Source organism: Phyllopteryx taeniolatus, chromosome 16, assembly GCF_024500385.1.
Source record: "Phyllopteryx taeniolatus isolate TA_2022b chromosome 16, UOR_Ptae_1.2, whole genome shotgun sequence".
Classification (NCBI taxonomy): domain Eukaryota; kingdom Metazoa; phylum Chordata; class Actinopteri; order Syngnathiformes; family Syngnathidae; genus Phyllopteryx; species Phyllopteryx taeniolatus.
Window position 1 is genome coordinate 22,028,349 of NC_084517.1, and position 19,821 is coordinate 22,048,169.

The 19,821-nt window shown below is 44.8% G+C and overlaps 3 protein-coding genes across 3 annotated transcripts; 2 read left to right on the forward strand and 1 right to left on the reverse strand.

Moving 5' to 3' along the window:
* Positions 1-263: 263 nt before the first annotated feature.
* Positions 264-6,435, forward strand: si:ch211-256e16.3 (kelch-like protein diablo). Its single transcript, XM_061750012.1, has 12 exons — positions 264-397; positions 665-934; positions 1,255-1,389; positions 2,211-2,402; positions 2,857-3,000; positions 3,090-3,276; positions 3,444-3,590; positions 4,192-4,320; positions 4,460-4,636; positions 4,860-5,006; positions 5,688-5,853; positions 5,946-6,435. Exons 2-12 carry the CDS (start codon positions 686-688, stop codon positions 6,100-6,102), a joined length of 1,830 nt encoding a protein of 609 aa, XP_061605996.1. The 5' UTR covers positions 264-397; positions 665-685; the 3' UTR covers positions 6,103-6,435.
* A 1,134-nt stretch (positions 6,436-7,569) lies between these two features.
* Positions 7,570-15,326, forward strand: LOC133466153 (cytochrome b-c1 complex subunit 2, mitochondrial). Its single transcript, XM_061749572.1, has 14 exons — positions 7,570-7,688; positions 9,672-9,773; positions 9,851-10,000; positions 10,275-10,339; positions 10,424-10,480; positions 10,572-10,696; positions 11,730-11,827; positions 12,130-12,187; positions 12,290-12,385; positions 12,458-12,657; positions 13,127-13,207; positions 13,290-13,366; positions 13,612-13,765; positions 15,017-15,326. Exons 1-14 carry the CDS (start codon positions 7,656-7,658, stop codon positions 15,098-15,100), a joined length of 1,380 nt encoding a protein of 459 aa, XP_061605556.1. The 5' UTR covers positions 7,570-7,655; the 3' UTR covers positions 15,101-15,326.
* A 793-nt stretch (positions 15,327-16,119) lies between these two features.
* Positions 16,120-19,554, reverse strand: anks4b (ankyrin repeat and sterile alpha motif domain containing 4B). The gene is made up of 2 exons (XM_061749573.1): positions 19,289-19,554; positions 16,120-17,353 (listed from the first exon to the last, which is right to left on the reverse strand). Exons 1-2 carry the CDS (start codon positions 19,447-19,449, stop codon positions 16,225-16,227), a joined length of 1,290 nt encoding a protein of 429 aa, XP_061605557.1. The 5' UTR covers positions 19,450-19,554; the 3' UTR covers positions 16,120-16,224.
* Between the last annotated feature and the right edge of the window lie 267 nt (positions 19,555-19,821).

Below are 19,821 nucleotides of genomic sequence, written 5' to 3' on the forward strand. Positions count from 1 at the left end.
ATCAATATATCATTAAATGAACAACATATTAAATAAATAAATATGTGTCATGAAATATTTAAGTATTTCAATATTTTGTAATTTATTGAAGTAGGTTTTATGTATTGAAATATTTATTTTTTATTTCCATTTTCATGAGTTTATTTAAATATCATGTATTCATGTATTTATTTTTTACAGAATACATACTGTTTCATTGGCCATCTGAGACGTGTGGAAGAAAAACTAGCACAATCCTCTGTTGCACCACACTTCTCTGCCGGCGAGTGGCAGTATTTAGCCTGACAACCTGTTGGCTAACCGCTTATAAGAAGAGGAAGAAGCAGCGACCTGGTTAGTTCACTTGTGCTGTTTACCTGGCCGGATTGAAAGTGTTTCTTCACGATTATGTCTACAGGTAAGTTGTTTTTAAGTTCGTTATTTCACCACTACGAACTCTGTTGAAATGAGGGGGAAAGGTTACTCGAATGCGTCCAAATACCGACCGTGAAACTATTACCGTAACGCGGCTAAGCCTAATTAGTGAGCGAGCTAACAAGCCAATCCCAGGTCGTCAGCTGTTAAAATGGACTTTTCTTTCTTGAATACATCGAGTCAACGCATTTCATGTTGAGGGCATTTGAAAAGTGTCGCCTTTTCCTTTCTTTCCGTGTTCGACTCGCAGGTTTGCTCGCCATCGTCGGAAATGTCTGAGCTTGTGGCAGCCAACTCTTTAATTGGCAACATCCAGGAGGAGGCCAGCGCCCCCGCTGCTCCGGCGTCCCCGGGCGGCGAGGACTACCTGTTCGTGGAAGCCCGGCATCCCAACACGGTGCTGCAGGGCCTCAACAACCTGCGGCTCGACAAGACCTTCTGCGATGTGACGCTGTGCTGCGGCGGGCAGGAGTTCCCCTGTCACCGCATCGTGCTGGCCTCCTTCAGCTCTTACTTTCAGGTTGGCCTGAGTCGATGTCACCACACTACCCCAGTTCGCCAAAACAAACAAGCGTATTCAAGTACTGTAGATGTTCTGCTCTTAACGCGTTATGAAGCGCCTTATCATTGTTCGGTTAAGTGTGCAAATGTTTGGCACCTGTTTAATAAGACCTCAGAGTTTCATTCTTCTGCTACATTTGAGTGAATACTGTCACTTGATTCTGACGAGGACACCAGAGGCACTTCATAGTGCTGTTGACCCGCTTGCTACTTTTCCTCACTCCTGTGGGAACCTGTGCGTAACTGTTTATTGTGCACGTGCCCTCTCCCTCCCACCAGACCATGTTTACTACTGACCTGAAGGAGGCCAAACAAGAGCGGGTGGCCATAAACGGACTTGAGCCGCAGATGGTTGGCATGCTGGTGAGCTATGCCTACACATCAGAGGTGTACATTTCCAAGGCAAACGTACAGGTAGGTTCTCCCAGCCGACTGTTTTGCGTTTGAGGGATGTGTACGTGTGCCACAAATGTGCTTTCATCATCATAGCGAGGCAAAAGAGGACGTGGCCAATAACACGCCAGCGAAAGACAGCCCACTGGTTGTCAGTTTAACAAAAGCCGGGCTCATATAGGTCTAATTTTAGTTATGTAAAAAAAAAAAAAAAAAAATGTTTGTGAACATGAATTTCTTGGAGTTGTCTGGTTTTGCAATGAAATGACATCTAATACCGCTCTGAAAGACTTTCAATAAGTAATTTTTCTTCCGATTTAGTCTCTTAATTGCTTAGTATATATTAACTGAGAATAACCAGGAAAAGTTGTTTGAATTTGGGCAAACGTTTTGGAAGAAGTACTCGGCTAAAGTCTTCTTGTCATAGGAGATCGCAAGTCAGTCTGAAGATGACGAAGTCTGTTATGCTTTTTGCACAAAACATATTCCAGAAGTTGGTGAGCTGTTGTGCACAAACTTCGCAAGAGAGCATTTAATTGAAGACTGTGAGAAATTTGCCTTTTCTTTGACCTGTGTGGATTTTTATTTTTTTTTAATAACACTAAAAGACCAGCATGAAAAGAATATGTTGTATGAAGTAAGCAGTCTGTTATTCAAAAGAATGTAAGATCCCAGCATCACGACATGTCAATTGTTCTCAAATTCGGGTTCGTGGCAAAGGCATCTCCATCCCACCTACGAGCCCCGTCAGGCTTGACCCTTCCAAACCATACCTCGGCATGCTCGACGGAACCGTACCGTTTGGTGGAAACGTAACTTTTAACGAACTCTCTTCTGTCCAGGCGCTGCTGGCCGCGGCCAACCTGCTGGACGTGATGGCCGTGCGAGAGGCCTGCTGCCGCTTCATGGAGCGTCAGATGGACGTGATGAACTGCGTGGGGATCCACTGCTTCGCTGAGGCCCACTCCTGTAAGCTGCTGGAGAAACGAAGTATGGACTACATCCTCGAGCACTTTAGCGATGTTTGTCAACAGGTGAGAGGTCGCTAGTGCCCCCATACAGGAGGTCCTCAGTTTACGATGGTCCGGACATCCACGGTTTACAGGTTACGAACGACGCACAATTAACTTAATCAAGAAGGCACGCTCGCTGTACTTACTGTTTATCATTTAAGTTTTGTATTTCTGTCCTATAAGTATTTTGTCTCAATATTTACTCTAATACTAAGTTCACTACTGTTTGTTAGTGATGCGTTCAGACTTTCGTACGGTGTCGTAGGAATGGCACCCTAAAGTCGAATGCCCCAAAAGTGCTACAGTTCAACCAAAACCTTCAAAACGCTTAACTCGAGATATCATCGCAGTCTCCCGCCGTTGTGCACACCAGTTCTTTGCGTGGCATTCGTGTAGTACTATGCCATAGCTCAGACAACATGGATGCGATCTTTTTAAGCAGCAGTTTAATCAATGCTTGAATTCTCTCTTCTAGGAGGAGTTCTTGACTCTGTGTGTGGACAAACTAACCGAAATTCTTGCCAGTGACCACCTCAACGTGTGCAGAGAGGAGTTGGTGTTCGAGGCCGCTTTGCTGTGGCTAAATAAATGCCCGACTCGTAAGCAGAGCTTTGACAAGGTCCGATTAAAATACAGTAGTACAATATACCGTTTGTGCGCGTGTGCCCTGTGCAGTATTTGAAGCGCTCTATTCTTCTTTTCTCGAAGGTCTTGGAGCATGTCCGCCTGCCCCTCGTTAGCCCCTACTACCTCCATGACATGATCGAGTCTTTGGATGTGGTGAAAGAGAACCAGGGCTGCCAGAGACTCATTTCCGAGGCCAAAGACTACATGCTGCTGAAGGACCGTCGCAGGGAGCTGTTCTGCTCCAGGATGCGGCCGCGCCGATCCACAGGTAAACATTATACCATTTAGTAAACGATGTGGCGCGTGGGAGTCATTTATTTAGTTTACCATAAAATAAATGACTCCCGTGTGCCACATTATCATGTGATATCATATGGGGGGAGGGAGGTGTTCTCTCGCCTCTTTATTACTCATCTTCTGTTTCCATGGCAACAGGGACTTCGGAAGTCATCATCGCAGTTGGCGGGGAGGACGACAAAGTGGTGCTGCGCAGCGTGGAGAGCTTCGATCCCGTGACGAACAAGTGGCGGGACCACGCTTGCCTGCCGTTCGCCGTGAGCAAGCACGGACTGGTGGTGTCAGGTGGGCCGGCACGTCAAATCGCGTACACGAATTGAAATTGAGCCAAGACTGAGCGCTGGACAATATGGCTGTAAAATAACATCTCCAATTTGTTTATTTTTTTTTTTTTTCCCTCTTCCCCCCCCCCCCCCTCCTGTTTACAAAAATCCAATTTCAGGTTTTAATATCCCCCCCGATGTCTGGGATTTGCTTTATTTCCTGCTACCAAACAAGCTTTGAATCTTTTTTTCTTTACAGATGTGGAAGACTTACCAACATCTCAATTAATGAGTGGTTTTTGACATAAATGGGTACCATTTTCTGCGGCAATGTTCTGAGCGATCGACACTGATTGCGTTCCACCGGGCTCCTTTCTTGTGATACGGAATGCAACATGAAAATGATTCCGCTCATCTTGTCATTGACTTTTTGGGGAAACTAGCTCATCTCCGATCATACTGTAAGCTGTGCACGTCAGCCAGGACGTGCGTTGAACTTTGAAAGCCTCTTCCAAAAAATGTTTTGTATGATATATAAATCATCCTGACAAACTATAATTAAGCAATAAAATTGTTGAATGATCGAGGCCTACTAAGACATGTTGGCTTATCTTCCCCTGCAGACTCCATACTGTATTTAGCGGGAGGAGAGTTTCCTGACGGCTCGGCCAGCAGGGAGATGTGGCGCTACGACACGTGCTTCGACACCTGGATGGAAATGGCGCCCATGAACGCTTCTCGCGCTGAACTCGGTGCGTCCGTCTCAGTGTGTGCCACCGTTTAACATCACAGCAGTCGGCAACGTCTCCCCAGCAAGTTTCCGTTCCCTGACTGCTTTAGCGCTCATTTATCCGAAACGATGAAAATCAGTTTCTCTCCGCTTCCTGGCAGGCCTGGTGATGCTGGATGGTTTCGTGTACGCTGTGGGCGGCTGGGAAGGCCGCTTTCGTCTGGCCTCGGTGGAGTGCTACAACCCTCACACAAACTCCTGGCAGTTCACGGGCTCGGTCAAGATGGCCGTCACAAGTCCCGCTGTTGTGGCCCTGGATGGTCTTCTCTACGTCACTGGTAGGACATGCCGCTGACGTACTTGAGTTGTAATTGTACAGGGGTGTCGGTCATAAAGGTCATTACAATTGCCTCCAAACTTGAGTCGTGCGTTTTGTTTTAATTAGTTGAGACATGGCTTATACAGTATTTGCGTGGCGGTCCCTATGGGAGGCTTGAAAAGGTTCTGTATTGTCAAATGTACCTGCCCTCATGTTGACTGTGTGTTTTGTCTTTCTTGCAGGTGGCGCGGTTCTGGAGGATGGCGACGGCACGGATCTCACCCAAGTGTACGACCCTAAAACCGCCACGTGGACGGAAGTTTCCCCCATGCAGATTCCTCGTTCTGGTTCAGCCGCTTGTACGCTGAAAGGGAAGATTTATGTCATAGGTACAGTATTTCACTTGACCGTCCTCCCAACACGACTCCCATGCATCGTTGAGGCTTTTTCGGGATTTTCAGACCTGTATCCCACTGCAATAGATTCACCCTGCACTGAGCGGATCTCCACATTCAGAACTAAAACGAACAAGCTGTAGTCAGCTGACCATCTTAAAAGCAGTATCTTTATTCAGTGGGTGTGAAGAAGACTCGTTTTGTTACTGTTTCAGTTGTAAATCTATTTATTTTAGTTTTGTTTTTAAAAAGCTTTTCAAAATGTGTTTTTAATTTTTTATTTTTTTTAAGTGGTGGTAGTTATCACCAGGTGTTATCATGCAACACCTGATTTCTTTATTTTTTTTTTAATATTTTTTTTTTACATCCACACTTGAATCCGCCGGGGCGGAATTAGTGTGCCCGCTGCATGCTAGAGCAGTCATTCTCGGTCTACTCCAAGGTGGGCGTGCTCCCTCTAGTGGTACATGAAAGAATCACTAACTTGACTGTTCAAACTCCATGATGTTCCAGTGGCTTGCAATAATATAAATGTACATTTTAGGAATAAAACCTCTGCCTCGTTTTTAATGAACAGAGGCCTTCTATGCTACTGTATTTTTTGAGTTTATATTTGGTGTTGGAGAACTAGAGTAAATCATATGGCAATGTGAATCCTGCCATTTTGAACTGTAGGTGGGTGGCACGCCTCAAAGGAAAACACAGACAAGGTGGAGTGTTATAACCCAAAGACCGACCAATGGACTATGTGCGCCCCCATGAAAGAACGACGCTACCGGCCCGGTGTGGCCGTGGTGGACGGAAAGATCTACGTCCTGGGAGGAGAGGAAGGATGGGACAGGTGAGGTGAAAACAAAATCCGAAGGCACCTCAGCATTCTGTCAGGTGAACTTGACACCCGATCATCACCCCCCCCCCCCCCTTCCCCATTAGATATCACGACACCATCGAGAGGTACTGTGACGAGACCGACTCGTGGGAAATCATCGGGGAGATGTCCACCAGCCGCAGCTGGCTCAGCTGCGTGTCGCTCCTGCTGAAGAAGGACATTTTGTCGCACATCTTTCCATCCACGTCAAACGGCAGCTAGGAATCGCGCCCCAGAGGGTCGCCGTTTGTGCCAACGGGGACACGGCACTACCAAGCTCAGAGCTGTATTTTTCTAGTATTATTATTATTATTAGCTGCTGTATTTATATGAACTGTGTGAATGAGATGCTGACATTGTTTGCTGTCAACGAGATGCTGTGTGGTCCCAAAACTACAACTGTGAATGTTTTTAGTAAGGTGCCTGTGCAAAATGTATGTAAACTATGCTTTGTATTCAAAATGTTTTTTAAGGATTGTATTAACTTACTGTTATATTTTTGTAATTTGTGTCAGTAACGTTAATTGGAAATGACTAATAAAATGTTAAATTCTCTTTGAAATGCCTACCTGCAGTGGTGTGCAGAGCTTGTGATTCCTTGGTTGAAGATATTCATTTTATGCGCCCAGCAAACCAATCGTTAGGCGGGTGCGTCAAACTTTGTCATCCTTAATCAATTGTCGAGTGGGGCTGTAGATTGAAGTTTTTCATCGTTTAAAAAAAAAAAATAAAAATCGTCGATGGGCGTGAGGGTGGATCGATTGCTTCCCCCCAGGTGTCTATACACCGGTCTATTTTGTTTTTCTGTTTAAGGATTTAAAACAACAGTAATACATCAAATGTAAATGTACACTAGTAAAAAACATAATGAGTCAGCCACAGCAACCAATATCTTGTATTTGGGCAGCAGTAGCACGTAGTAGAGGGTGACAGTTCGGGTCTTGCTTCAGGTAAATTGCTTAATTACTGTTGAGGTGCTCTTGTGCAAGGCACCAACTCCACCCTCGAGCTCAAGATGTTCACCACTGTCTGCGCACCCCTTTCATGCTGACATTTCCATTTCTCTGTATGCTATGCAGCACAAATATTCACATAAACGGAATTTTCCCTTCAGAGATTATAATATAATAAAAAACACCTTCAGAATTACAGTGGCTAAGTACTGAAATAGTTTAGTTAGGTCTCACAAATTGGAAACGAAATGCTCAGTTTTGATTATGAATTGAGAATACATTTACACTAAATTGTGGTTGCATTTTGCATTAGGTGGCTAAAAAATATAACAAAAAATCGATTGAAGTTGAAGTTATTCCAGATTTTTTTTTGCGGTTTGGCTCAAGAGATTTAATTCCAACATCATCTGTAAAGAAAAAAATATATATTTCTATGGAAGTTGAAGCTCAGGGGAAAAAAAACAAAAAATATATTCAAACATTGTTTTGAATAATGTCATTGTCATTTGTGTTTTCGAACGGGGGAGGGGTGGAAATAAATTAAATATTAAAAATCTGCCCATTATTTTGAGACCATCACGACAAAACCTTGATGTTTATTCTACAATAATAAACATACACAATTTGTATTTCCCGGACAGCGTCAATCAAAACCTGACCTTTGTTAAGGCAGAATGTTTGATAAAAGAGCTGGTAACATTGCCCAGGTGTACCTAATATTGTGGCCGGTGAATGGGCTGGAGGCCGAGTTGGATTGTGGGTAATGACGTCACCCGTCCGCCATATTTGTCCTACTGTGGCTGTCAGCGGGAGTTTGGAGTCATGCGAGCAATTCGCGCTTTAAACAATTTCTCTGTGAGTTGTGGCGTTTCTTTTTCTCCTCATTATGTCACGGATGTTAATTTCACCTTGGTCATCGCGTCGTTACTTGACAAATATAAACGAGAACTTACATTTAGTTAGTAGTTAGCCAGCCGGCTAGTTAGCCTCCGAGATGTCTGGTTTATGCGGCGTATTTTTATTATTATTCCCTCCCCCCCCCCCCCCTTTAAATTCAAAAAGCAGTGCGACAGTTTCTGCCCATTTGTGTCAGTCGGGCCATGGCCTATGTCGTGGAGCTTTAAATATGTATCAAAGTGCGTGTTTTTATTCCTGCTCGACACGACTTGAAGGTCACGTTCGGACTCTGGCAATTGCACGTCAGTCTTTCACAACCTTTATTGAGTCCATAACATATTTTACAGGAGAAAAATCTCACAGAATGTATATGGATTGAAATAATAACAGATTCACAGTTTAATTGTACCTTCTGCCGTCCTGTGGAAGAGCATTTAATTGGTCTGCCTTTCACTATACGTCGCTGGCATAAATAGATGAACAGCCATCCTTTGCAATGAATCCAACTGCATGTCAGCTAATTGGGTTTACATGTTTAAAAAAAATAATTTTTTTTACATAAAAAAGCAATTGATGAGCTATGTTAATGAGATTTGTTTTGTTTGTACTCTGTGGTTATCAAAGTTTTTAATTACGTGTGCATTTCAGGTACCCTGCTGATAAAGTCGTCTCAGATAAATACCCCCCAAAAATACTGACTTTAGTCTTCGTGGGGGTTTTCTGTACTTAAACCTGTGCATTTTCTGAGTCTGTGTATTCCATTTAGGTACAGTGAAGCACGATACTCGTCATGCCTTTACACGAGGAGTCACCATTTTTAGGAGTTTATTTATCACAACCGTTTCGTCAACAGAATAGCTGAAACGCACAAATCCGACGTGATTCATGACTTTGACAACCACTGACTGACTATGTAAAACAAATCTGATCAACATATCTCATCAATTGCTTTTGAAATCCATTTTTTAAATTTGTAAATAGCCTTCATGGACACACTATATGTTTTCACTAGATATTATCCTCACCACTATTTGTAGCAATATTGAACTGATGCTCAAATGATATGGTGTAATAATCTGGTTTAGAATACACGTCCTCATAATGTAAAAGTACCTGAATTACACCTACTCTGAAATTTTCAGTAACTATTCTGTTACCTCTCATCAAAGCTGCGTTTGCTCCAGTTTTTGTGTGCAGTTAAAAGTTGTTTAGTGCATTTTTGGTAGGGCTAGCTGATTGGTCAATATATTATCAATTTCTGTTTATTTTTTCAGGACGATTTATTGTTGTTATTATTTTCATTCCTTGCGGCAGCTGTAGCTCTAAGTGCGTCCTCGATAACGTGCACTGCTTGCGCTAACGATGTGCTAGGAGAAATAAAACAATCCATCCATTTTCTGAGCCGCTTCTCCTCACTAGGGTCGCGGGGGTGCTGGAGCCTATCCCAGCTGTCATCGGGCAGGAGGCGGGGGACACCCTGAACTGGTTGCCAGCCAATCGCAAGGCACATAGAAACAAACAACCATTCGCACTCACAGTCATGCCTACGGGCAATTTAGTGTCTCCAATGAATGCATGTTTTTGGGATGTGGGAGGAAACCGGAGTGCCCGGAGAAAACCCACGCAGGCACGGGGAGAACATGCAAACTCCACACAGGGGGGGACGGGGATTGAACCCCGCACCTCAGAACTGTGAGGCTGACGCTCTAACCAGTCGGCCACCGTGCCGCCGAAATAAAACAATCGTAAAAGAAAAAAAGCCAAACGGTGATCTTGTTTTGAATGATGTCACTGTCAAATATATATATTTTTTTAAACAAGCAAAATGGGAAAAAATTCTATTTGAATCAGTAATTGTGAAGGGGGCAAAAAAAGGTATTTTATTTTAAGGCCATATCGCCCAGCCTTCATTTTTCTTTTTTTCTTTGGTCACTCATGCAGAAACGGTGCTATGCTGCTGCCAGGCCAAGTGAAGCTCGAACTGAGGCCGACGCAGGACACAAGTCGTCCGCAGCGGCACTGCCCGCTCCTCAAAATGTCCAGGTGGGTGCTGCTCTATCTCACGTGTAAACTGGTTTTCCTGCTGTTCGCCACGCATAACCATTTAGTTTTTGTGTCAGGTGTCCAAGCTCCCAAACGGTTTGGTGATAGCGTCCTTGGAGAACTACTCCCCAGTGTCCAGCGTGCGCGTGTTTGTGAAAGCAGGGAGTCGCTATGAGACTGCGGAGAACCAGGGTGTGGCTCACGTGCTGCGACTGGCTGCAAACTTGGTAATTTGTCAGGCACTTGCCTTGTAACATCCGTTTGTGTCATTTGTGTATCATCGCCCAAACATTTGAATCTGTCGTAAATTGCCTTTCCTGGATAAGTAAAGGTTTATTAAGAAAAACACTAACAATTAGCATGCTTTTTTTTTTTTTTTTGAGACAATTTTAACACAATGAACAACTTGGGTTAGAAATCTGATGAATACGGGACGAACATTTGGATTGACTATTGAGAGGAGGACAACAGAATTCTAAACACCTTCTTTCCATTTTGCAGACTACTAAAGGCGTTTCTGCCTTCAAGCTCTGCCGCGGTGTGGAAGCGCTCGGAGCCAGTCTGAGGTCGGTGCGCTCGGTGCTGACCAAGTGCTTATCTAACAAGCGTTAAGCGTAATCCCGTTTGTGTTCTCGTGTGTTGGCCTGCAGTGCTACATTATCCAGAGAAACCATGGTCTACACTGCGCAGTGCTTTAGAGATGACCTGTAAGTGCGGATGCCGTGAGGCTTTTTTTCTGTCGAGTTAGCACCAAAAGCTTTCACGCACCAAATGTTGTATTTGTGTGCGTGTGATCAGCGATAATATATTGGAGTATTTGGTCAACGTGACCACGGCGCAGGACTTCAGGCCCTGGGAAGTGAATGATCTGACACCCAGGGTGAACATCGACAAGGATCGGGCAAAGCAGTCTACTCAAATTGGTCTGTACCAATCCCATTACCAGGGGCTTTGAACCGGGGGGGGGGGGGGGGGGGGGGAGCATTTGCGGGGGCCCCTGAGCGGGTTGTGTTGTTTTCACTCTTTTGTCCAGTGTAGTTAGTCTGGAGACTGTTCCTTTTGACTGGTCAAAAGTTTTAGAACGTGCCAATTTTTTTCCATTTAAAACTCAAGTAGTTCAAGTCCAATGAGTAGGTTGAAATGATCCGAACCAAGTGGTGAATTTCCAGAGGTTGAAAAAATGAGGCAAGGTTAAACAAAACTGAAAATGAATGTACATTTCAGAATGATAAGAAAAGGCACCGTCTCCAGACTTGATCTTTAAACTGGACAAAAAGAGTGAAAGCAACACAAAGTTAAGGGAACTTCCACCACAGAGTTGGCAAGAACGTTCTGATTCCATTTTCAAGATGATGCCACAAGTGTGTTCAGCTGTTATATTTGCCCCAAGGTGGCTACTTTAATGAGTCAAAGGTTTAGAACAAAATTCTGTTGGTAGATTTAAGTCCAGGGTTTCTTTTGTAACCAAATCAATAGTGTATTTGTTCTGTGTTTTCATTTCAGAGTAAAATGAAAAATGAAACTGAATAAATTAAAATTTAAAAAAAGCTGGAAAAATTGGGGTGTTCTAAAACTTGATTTGTAGTACAAATTATTAGCTATAACCTTGAAATCAGGAATAAAAAAAAAAACACATTTGACATCTGCTTTTGCATTTGAACATTACAGGACTCTTGATAATGTAAATGCTCGGTGGGCCGCATTAAAAAACTGAGCGGGCCTTGTGTGACCCACTGGCCATTATTTGCCCACCCTTGATGCAGAAGCTACTATCCAAAATGAAACACATTTTAATGAATTGTGCATCAACTTAATTAGCCGAGACTTTCAGCGGAAGTTGAACATTAGTACCGTGATTTTTGCCAATGAGGTTGTTGAAAGTGATGACATTTTGTCATCCGAGCAATCGTGCTTAATACAGATTCTGAAATGTCTTTTTCCATTTCCTCCATTCAGGTGTCATTGAGAAGTTGCATGAAGCAGCTTACAAAAACGCCCTGTGCAACTCTTTGTACTGCCCAGACTACATGCTCGGCAAAGTCTCTCCTCAGCAAGTATGGATCTGCATTTTTATTTTATTTTTTTTTACTGAAGAACTTGCTTTTCCAAACTTAGTTTCTGGACGCAAAATGTTTGTGGGTCATTTTTTTTATTGGCAAAAGAACCAATCTTATTGATCATGTTTTTGATACGTTAGTCCATTTGCATCAACGGGAGGAAGCAAAATTCTAATTTGGGGTCTTCTAGCAGAAAAACGTTTGCTGAAACCCTACTTTAGAAGATGAAGCAGACTCCCTCAGAACTTTTTCCATGAGTCTCACCTGAGCGCCTCCATGTTGTTTTCTTCCACATGAAGCTGCACTCATTTGTCGACGACCATTTCACGACTGGCAGGATGGCTGTCGTCGGGCTGGGTGAGCGTGTGCTTGTCGTGGCTATATTTGACCTTTTTTTTTTTTTTTTTTCTCCCTTTCCTCCAACATTGCTCATCTCGACGCCGATCTGTTTGCATTTAGGTGTGGCGCACTCCGACCTGAAGCAGCTGGGCGAGAGGTTCCTCAGTGTCCGCAGCGGGGCCGGAGCTCCTGCAGTTAAAGCATCTTACCGCGGAGGTAAAGACCGCCGTGCTCGTTCGCCTCATAAGAGAGCCGTCCCCGTCTTCTATCACAACGATGTTCGTACAGGCGAGCTTCGCGTTCAGAACAAGGATGACCTGGTTCACGCATTGGTCGTCAGCGAAGGCGGCGTGGCGGGCAGCGCGGAGGCCAACGCGTTCGTCGTGCTGCAAAGGATGCTGGGAGCAGGGCCACATGTGAAGCGGGGCACTAGCATCACCAGTAAACTGAGCCAGGGTATCGCCAAAGCAACCACACAGCTCTTTGATGTAAGGAAAACTTTGACGTGGGGACTTGAGTTCTTTTGTCGCTGTCAGATAGTAACCTTTTTTTAGGTTTTGTTCAACTGTTAAAAGGGTTGGTAACAAAAGAAATGCTTGCAATATCTCAACATTGTTATTTCTTAAATATGACCATTTAAAATTTTGGTACAGATTTTATAAGTTGACGCACATGATTTTGCTTTCGCGGGCCACATCAAATTATCTGGTGGGCCAGATCTGGTCCCCGGGCCTTGAGTTTGACGCAAGCACCTTGAATGACAGAATTGGCGCCACACAAATAAATCTGTCCCCAGGCATCACTGTTTGTTGCATGTGCATATGTTTCAATGTTCACACAGAATTGTCTGGAAGGTGATTCAAAGTTCAAATCATACGGGCATACAAGGTTTTGCGGCACACTGATCAGTTAATCTGTTGCCGTTGTCCCGCCTCAAAAAGACCGCTTTTCTTTCAGGCCTCAGCCTTCAATGCCTCCTACTCCGACTCGGGTCTGTTCGGCGTCTACACCGTCTCGCAAGCCAATGCCGCCGATGGCGTGAGTGCGCGTGCACACGAAAATGTAACTAATCTTCGCTCGCAAATCACCGAACACTCCTCGTTGTCGCCACATTGTACAGGTGATCAGAGCGGCCCTCGCTCAAGTGGGCGTCGTGGCCGAGGGAGGCGTGACGGCGGATGACGTCGCCAGAGCGAAGTGAGTTTGGATTGTGGGGTGAGGAATCTCGTACGGATGGAGATGCAGTGTTGGCGTCAGAGCACATTTCACGAAAGGGCAGCGTCGCTCAAGACGTGTTTGAGATGAATCCTTTCCAGCCCCCCCCAAAGAACATCAACAAAAAAAAGATTTGTCATGTTTTGACTGCGAATGCCCCCCCCCCCCCCCCCCGCCCCCCATGGCAATGCGGAGATGTTCACTGGCGGGCAATACTTTGTGTGCAGGACTCAGGCCAAAGCGGATTATCTGATGTCAATCGAGAGTTCAGACGGTCTGATGGCGGAGATGGGCGCTCAGGCTCTGGCGACCGGAGCGTACCGGCCGCACGAGACGCTTCTCCAGGCCGTCGACGCCGTCACCCTCGACCATGTGGTCAAGGTGGAGAACGTCTTAGCGCCTTTCACTGTTAGCCAACAATGCACACATTTTTATTTGAAATCATAATACACACTTTAAATGAATTTTTTACCTGAGGAAATAAGAAAGGAGGAAGGATGGTATGAAAGGAAGGACAGAAGGGAGGAAGGAAGGAAACAAAGGCTGTCATGAAAAGAAAGAAGCAAGGATGGAGGGAAGGATGTACAGTGGGTACGGAAAGTATTCAGACCCCATTAAATGTTTCATTCTTTGTTGTATTGCAGCCATTTGCTAAAATCATTTATGGTCATTTGTTTCCTCATTAATGTACACACAGCACCCCATATTGACAGAAAAAAAACCGGAATTGTTGAAAAAAGAAAAACTGAAATACCACACAGGCACAAGTATTCAGACCGTTTCCTATTAACTCGGGTGCTGTCCATTTCTTATGCTCATCCTTGAGATGGTTCTACACCTTCATTCTGAATATTTTCCGTACCCGCTGTATGAAAGGAAGGAAGGATTAAGACCTCCCTTGTTTTCTTTTGTAGGAGAATGGATGGAAGGAAGGAAACGAGGGAGGAAGGAAGGATGGATGGAAGGAAACAATAATATGAAAGGGAAGGACAGAAACAGGATGTATGTCATGGAAATGAGGGAGGGAGAAAGGATGACAGGATAGAAGAAAGGAAACATTTTTTTTTATTATTATTCATTTAAGGGACATGGGGCATACATGCAAAAAAAATGCCCTTGTAAAGTGCAAGAGCATTTATTTATTTATTTATTTTATGTGCCACTGTGTAGCAGAAAATACGAATAAATAATCCATGTTGCTCTACCGGATATCACAAAGAAACATATGAATATTAAAGTGCTACTGCATATTAATATGTTTTACAAAAGTACTAAACAATATTGCAGGTTGCCCTATTTTAAAAAAAATAAAAAAATAAATAATCACTTTATAAAGCTGCTAGTTCAAAATATAAAATTGCACACTGGTCTGTTACATCAAGTATACATAAGCGTATGGTCCCAGATGCGGTTTGTGTTAATCTGCGCTTAGTTTCGGATCCTGCTGCTTAAATGTTCTGAAGCTGGGAGAGTTTGGGACAGAGTGGAATTCTATTCCAGCGCTTCCCATGGCTTGAAACTCCGTACTTTGAATTTACAAATAGTACATTTCATTGTAGTACGTGTAAAATGAAGCTACTTTTGGCCCACGTTGTATATTTACATCTAATTCAAGTGTCCTTTCTTTTCAAGGCTGCAAGAAAATTTGTGGATGGCAAGAAGACCATGGCAGCGAGTGGACATCTTATCAATACACCTTTTGTGGACGAGTTATGAAAGGCCTTTTGTTTTTTTTAAAGATGCGTAGGCGGTCAGCGCCCGTCAGGTCTGTAAAGAATAAGGAGGAGGACTTGAATTTCATGTGAGCAGCCATTCTTTCTGTCCAACCGCAGTGAGTCTCATCAGCAACAAAAGGCGGCGCTGCCCCATCGAGCCACTCGTTGCTCTTCTTGTCCGTTTCTGTGAATAGCTGTGTAAATTAAACACGATGACGGTAAAACCAGGCGCGTCTCACATGTTGTCTTTTGTCTTGAGGCATGTTGACTCGCTTACACAGTGGGGAGCCCAACGCCTCTTGTCTTCCATCTACATTGAATATAAACAGATTTGCCTACAGTATTCCACTCACGGGACATATTGTTAGATACACTGACGCAATGTAATTGAAATGTCTGCCATGAAAAAAAAAACATCCTTTTTAGTATTGAATTAGTATCTATCGCATATTGTGTTACAGTAGCATTTGTTGTTTCCTATTAAGTTTACTTTTCCCATTACATGGCATCTTCCTCGATCATTTCCATTAGCCAGTCTATGGCGTTTGGCATTACATGTTGGCTTTATTTGGAGAACTGGGGCAGCTAGAGTCCCAGGCAAACGCGCATACACACGGTACACGCACACAGACTCGCCGAGGTCACACGGCACACCATCAGGCCCCGCCTCTTAAAGGCACATGACGATACATGAGTGTTTTCCAAACCTTTTCTGCTTGCAATTAGTTTTTGGGTGCACTAATATGTGCATGTACAATGTGCTTCAAAGGTGTTTTCGTGAGTCGAAAATATGTTTAAAGCGAATGAGAGGCAAAAAAAACGGACTTTTGCTAACTGATGTTCCCAATTTTGATTTGCTGCTCTACTTCTGACGTCATGAAGCTCTGCCCAGCGCCACAATTCCAGTTATTTTGGCTATGGTTCAGGTTATTGATCCGGTGCCATTAAGCAAGGCATGTAAATTGGACACACAACCGAGAAGAGTAAGTAAGTTGAAGAATTCAGTACAGCCAAAGAAAGTCAAATTGTTAACATTTTATTCTTACTTTTTTCACATATCACCGAATCGTCTTTTGTACATTACAGCAAACACCCGATTGTAATTGTCGTCTTTTATGGAAGTTCTCACAGGCAGCTGTCTCCCATCGCACCCGGCCTGTCCAGCGCATTCTTGCGGCGCGCAACAGCTTCCAGGATCTTCTTCCGGGGGCCCAACTGGATGCGAATGCTTTTCAGGTCTTCGTCGGAGCAGAGCATGAGCGCCTCCAGGTCCAGGTGCTCTCTGGTGAACGCCAGGGCAAACTCGGACAAGGAGACGGACGACAAGAAGGCGTCGAGCGGAGACGTTTCCTCCTCGTTGTCATCCAGGCCGAGATCGTCCTGCTCCCACGGGACCTCCGTGTCGCCGTTCCCTTCCGAGCCAGAGCCGTCTTCCTCTGCCTCCAGCGCTTCGTTCTGAACCAGGTAGCCGAGGTTTTCGTTGTTCCCGCTCAGAACGTCCTCCGTCTCCAGGCTCATCCTCTTCATGAAAATAAGACCGCCCAGGCCGGGCCTGTTGAAGATGGACTGTTTGACTTGGCCTGATTCGTTGTCGTCGTCGCCGCAGCCGGCCTCCTCTTCCTCTTCGAGCGTCCTCTCGTCCTGCTCGTTGAAAACATCCAGAAACTCCGGATTCTCCGACGCTGCGTCGTCCTGCTTGAGGAAGATGACGTTCCCGTCGCCTGCAGATCTCTGGAGGGTTCCCTTTTCTTTCTTGCCTAGCTTCTTCTGCAGTGTGCCTTTAACCCTGGCTGTCAGCGAGCCAGATTTGTCAGAGGCGATGAGTTTGGAAAACTGCTCGTTGACGCCCGACACGGCGCCGACGCCCGACGAGGCCGACGTATCGCTCGCCTCTGAAGCGGACCCGGCGGTGTCTGCCCCGCGGTGCATCTTATCCATCTTGCTCTGGTGTCGCCGCTTCACCTTCTCGCAAAGTTTCACCCGTTTCTCCGCTTCCTTGCCGGCCTCCTTCTTTAACCTGGCGACCCTCTTTGGATTCTGGTTGGTCTGCTGGGAGGCGGCGGCGTCCAAGAAGCGCACACACTCCATGCGGTCCCGCGAAGCAGCCACGTCCATCGCCGTGTGCAGCTCGTTGTCCAGCGCGAAGAGGTTGGCGTCGAAGCTGACCAGGAAGCTGAGGATGTGCATGTGGCCGTTGGCGGCGGCGTGGTGCAGCGGCGTGTTTCCCCAGATGTCGCTTCGGTTTGGGTCTCCCCTGTCAACACAGACATTTGTTTGGGAGACAAAGTATTACGTCAATAGTGCAAACATCGCTATCCGTTTTCTCGTAGGCTCATCGTCCTGCGGGTCACAGGTAAGCCGCAGCGCATCCCGGCTGACTTTGGGACTGCTGGCCCACCAATCAGATTGCACAAATAGACAAACAAGCGTGTAAACCCACATTCACACCTAAGGAAAACTTAGTCTTCAAAGAACCTAACATGAATGTTTTTGGAAGTGCAATTGAAAATGAATGACTAGAATCTTGGAGCATTTTTGATGCACAAGATCATAGGGCTTGACACGTGTCAACTTTACCACTCCACAATGACAGCCAGAGCTTGAAGTCGATTAATCGGCAATAACTAACAACACAGACGCCTCACTGACGGCTACAGGCGGTGGGTACAAGCGGCAAACTACCGGCGGTGCTGCACGTGTGTGGAAAGATTTGACTGGAAATGAGAACACTGTCACTTGCAAAATATGCTAGTCTATCCTCAAATAACACAAAAGCACAAGCGCTACGAACACCCCTCTGAAAAGGCAACTGCTAACGCTAGCTGACAAACAGCCTACATGCTCGTGCTACAAATTGCAAAAAAAAATCCCTCCTGTGATTTCTCCATTTTTTAAGTATAGCACCAGCGAGTAGCAACCCTAAATTGGTGTTTGAGTTACATCGGGTACGACTATCACCTCGGTCCTGAAAGTGTCCAAATGTGATTGTTGACAACTGAAAAAATAGCAATAGAAATATCAACGACCCCACCGATGAGTCAACATCAGCTCGACTATCGTCGCATTTACATCAACTTCAAAAAATGGAAAGCCGTTCGACCCCTACAACAGCGAATGTTCGAAAATGAGATTAATAAGCGCAATGGGGCCCACTAATCCTTCGAAATTCAAACACAGACAAGAGTAATCGGTAAGCCATTAAGATGTAAAGTCCGCTACGGGTGCGCCTCGGTGTTCCAGCAATAAAGGTCAGTACAGCAACGACTGTCGTGCGGGTCGTGAACAATGCGTCAATTATTTATGGCCGCCTTATTGAAACGAGCCTCGCCTTCCAACGGGAAGCTCATCAGTGGAAATGACGTGCTCGTTAGTGACATGCAGGCTCCTCTGTGGTGTCTAATGAGGCCTGGAAATGAAGAAAGAGCTCTTTTGTTTTGCTGGGATTTTTTGGGGTGCTGGCTGAATCGTTGGGCCCAGCCCATCACACAGTGGCCACCAAAGTGGAATCAAGTTTTAGTTTGGTTTTGACAAACATCGTGGACAGAGGAAGACTCATGGCACAACACAAAAACATCTCGTATCTCATAAGGAAACATTAGAGCTTACTTTGTTGGACTTTTTAGGCTAGGTAATCGTATTATATTAGATAATAATAAGAATTTCATACATAATGGCAAAATATTTCAAACGGAGAAATCTTCACTTTGCTGCACTGGTCCCATTTCTTGGTGTCCTCTTGAAGAATACAATAACTAATAATCATAACATTTGTCTCAAATTTGGCCAATCATTGAGAGGTAAATACCGGAAACACTGAAGTATAAAAAGGAAATTCAATGGCGTTTGAATGAACAAACTTGAAAAGATAATGGACTTTTTAAATAATTACATGCACAAGTAATAAAGAGTAGGGAATAAAAACAATGATATGATTTGAAATATTTTTGAAAAAGCAAATACAGTCGAATAATATGTAAAGTATTTCGCTAAGCATATGAAATGTGTTAAAAATGTCACGTGTGGTGATGCCCCTTGAAAAACAATCATCGCCCGAGGATAGGTGGGTTTGATTGATCAATTACGATCGTAACTCCGCCATCACACTTCATTTCTCCCCCGAATAAATGTGTAATGCACACACACGGATACTGAGACTGATATAAATGAGATATGGCGCAACAATTCTCACCCTCTTCCGCAAATGAGCTGGAGCGCATCCACATGCCCGTGAAAAGCAGCCAGCAGGGTGGGCGTCATGCCATCTTCGTCCGGAGAGTTCAGGTCCTTCCTGGTGGCCTCCTTCAAAAGCTCCAGGTAGCCGTCAACGGCCGCCTTGTGGTACCGAGACATGGCGCACAAATAAACGCTTCACTTCGTCCGGGGGCACGGAGCCTGCGGGCCACGTGAGCTGTGCGCGCAGGGCGTCGACATGCCAGCAGCTCAGAACCATAAAACCAAAAAGGCAAAGTCCGCCCAGTGCTGCATTATGGGACAATTACTTTACTGCTTTACTGACTCCAGTCGACAATGCTTCTCTCTTCTATGACAACTGCTACAGATGGTCATTTATTATTATTATTATTATATATATATTTTTTTTTTTACCATATCTACGGCTCACCTGCCCATTTTAAATATCAAATATGGCCACCCCTGCCTCTTGAGCGATGTGATGATGATGATGATGATGGAAACCTAATGTTGCTTGGACACCTTGTACAT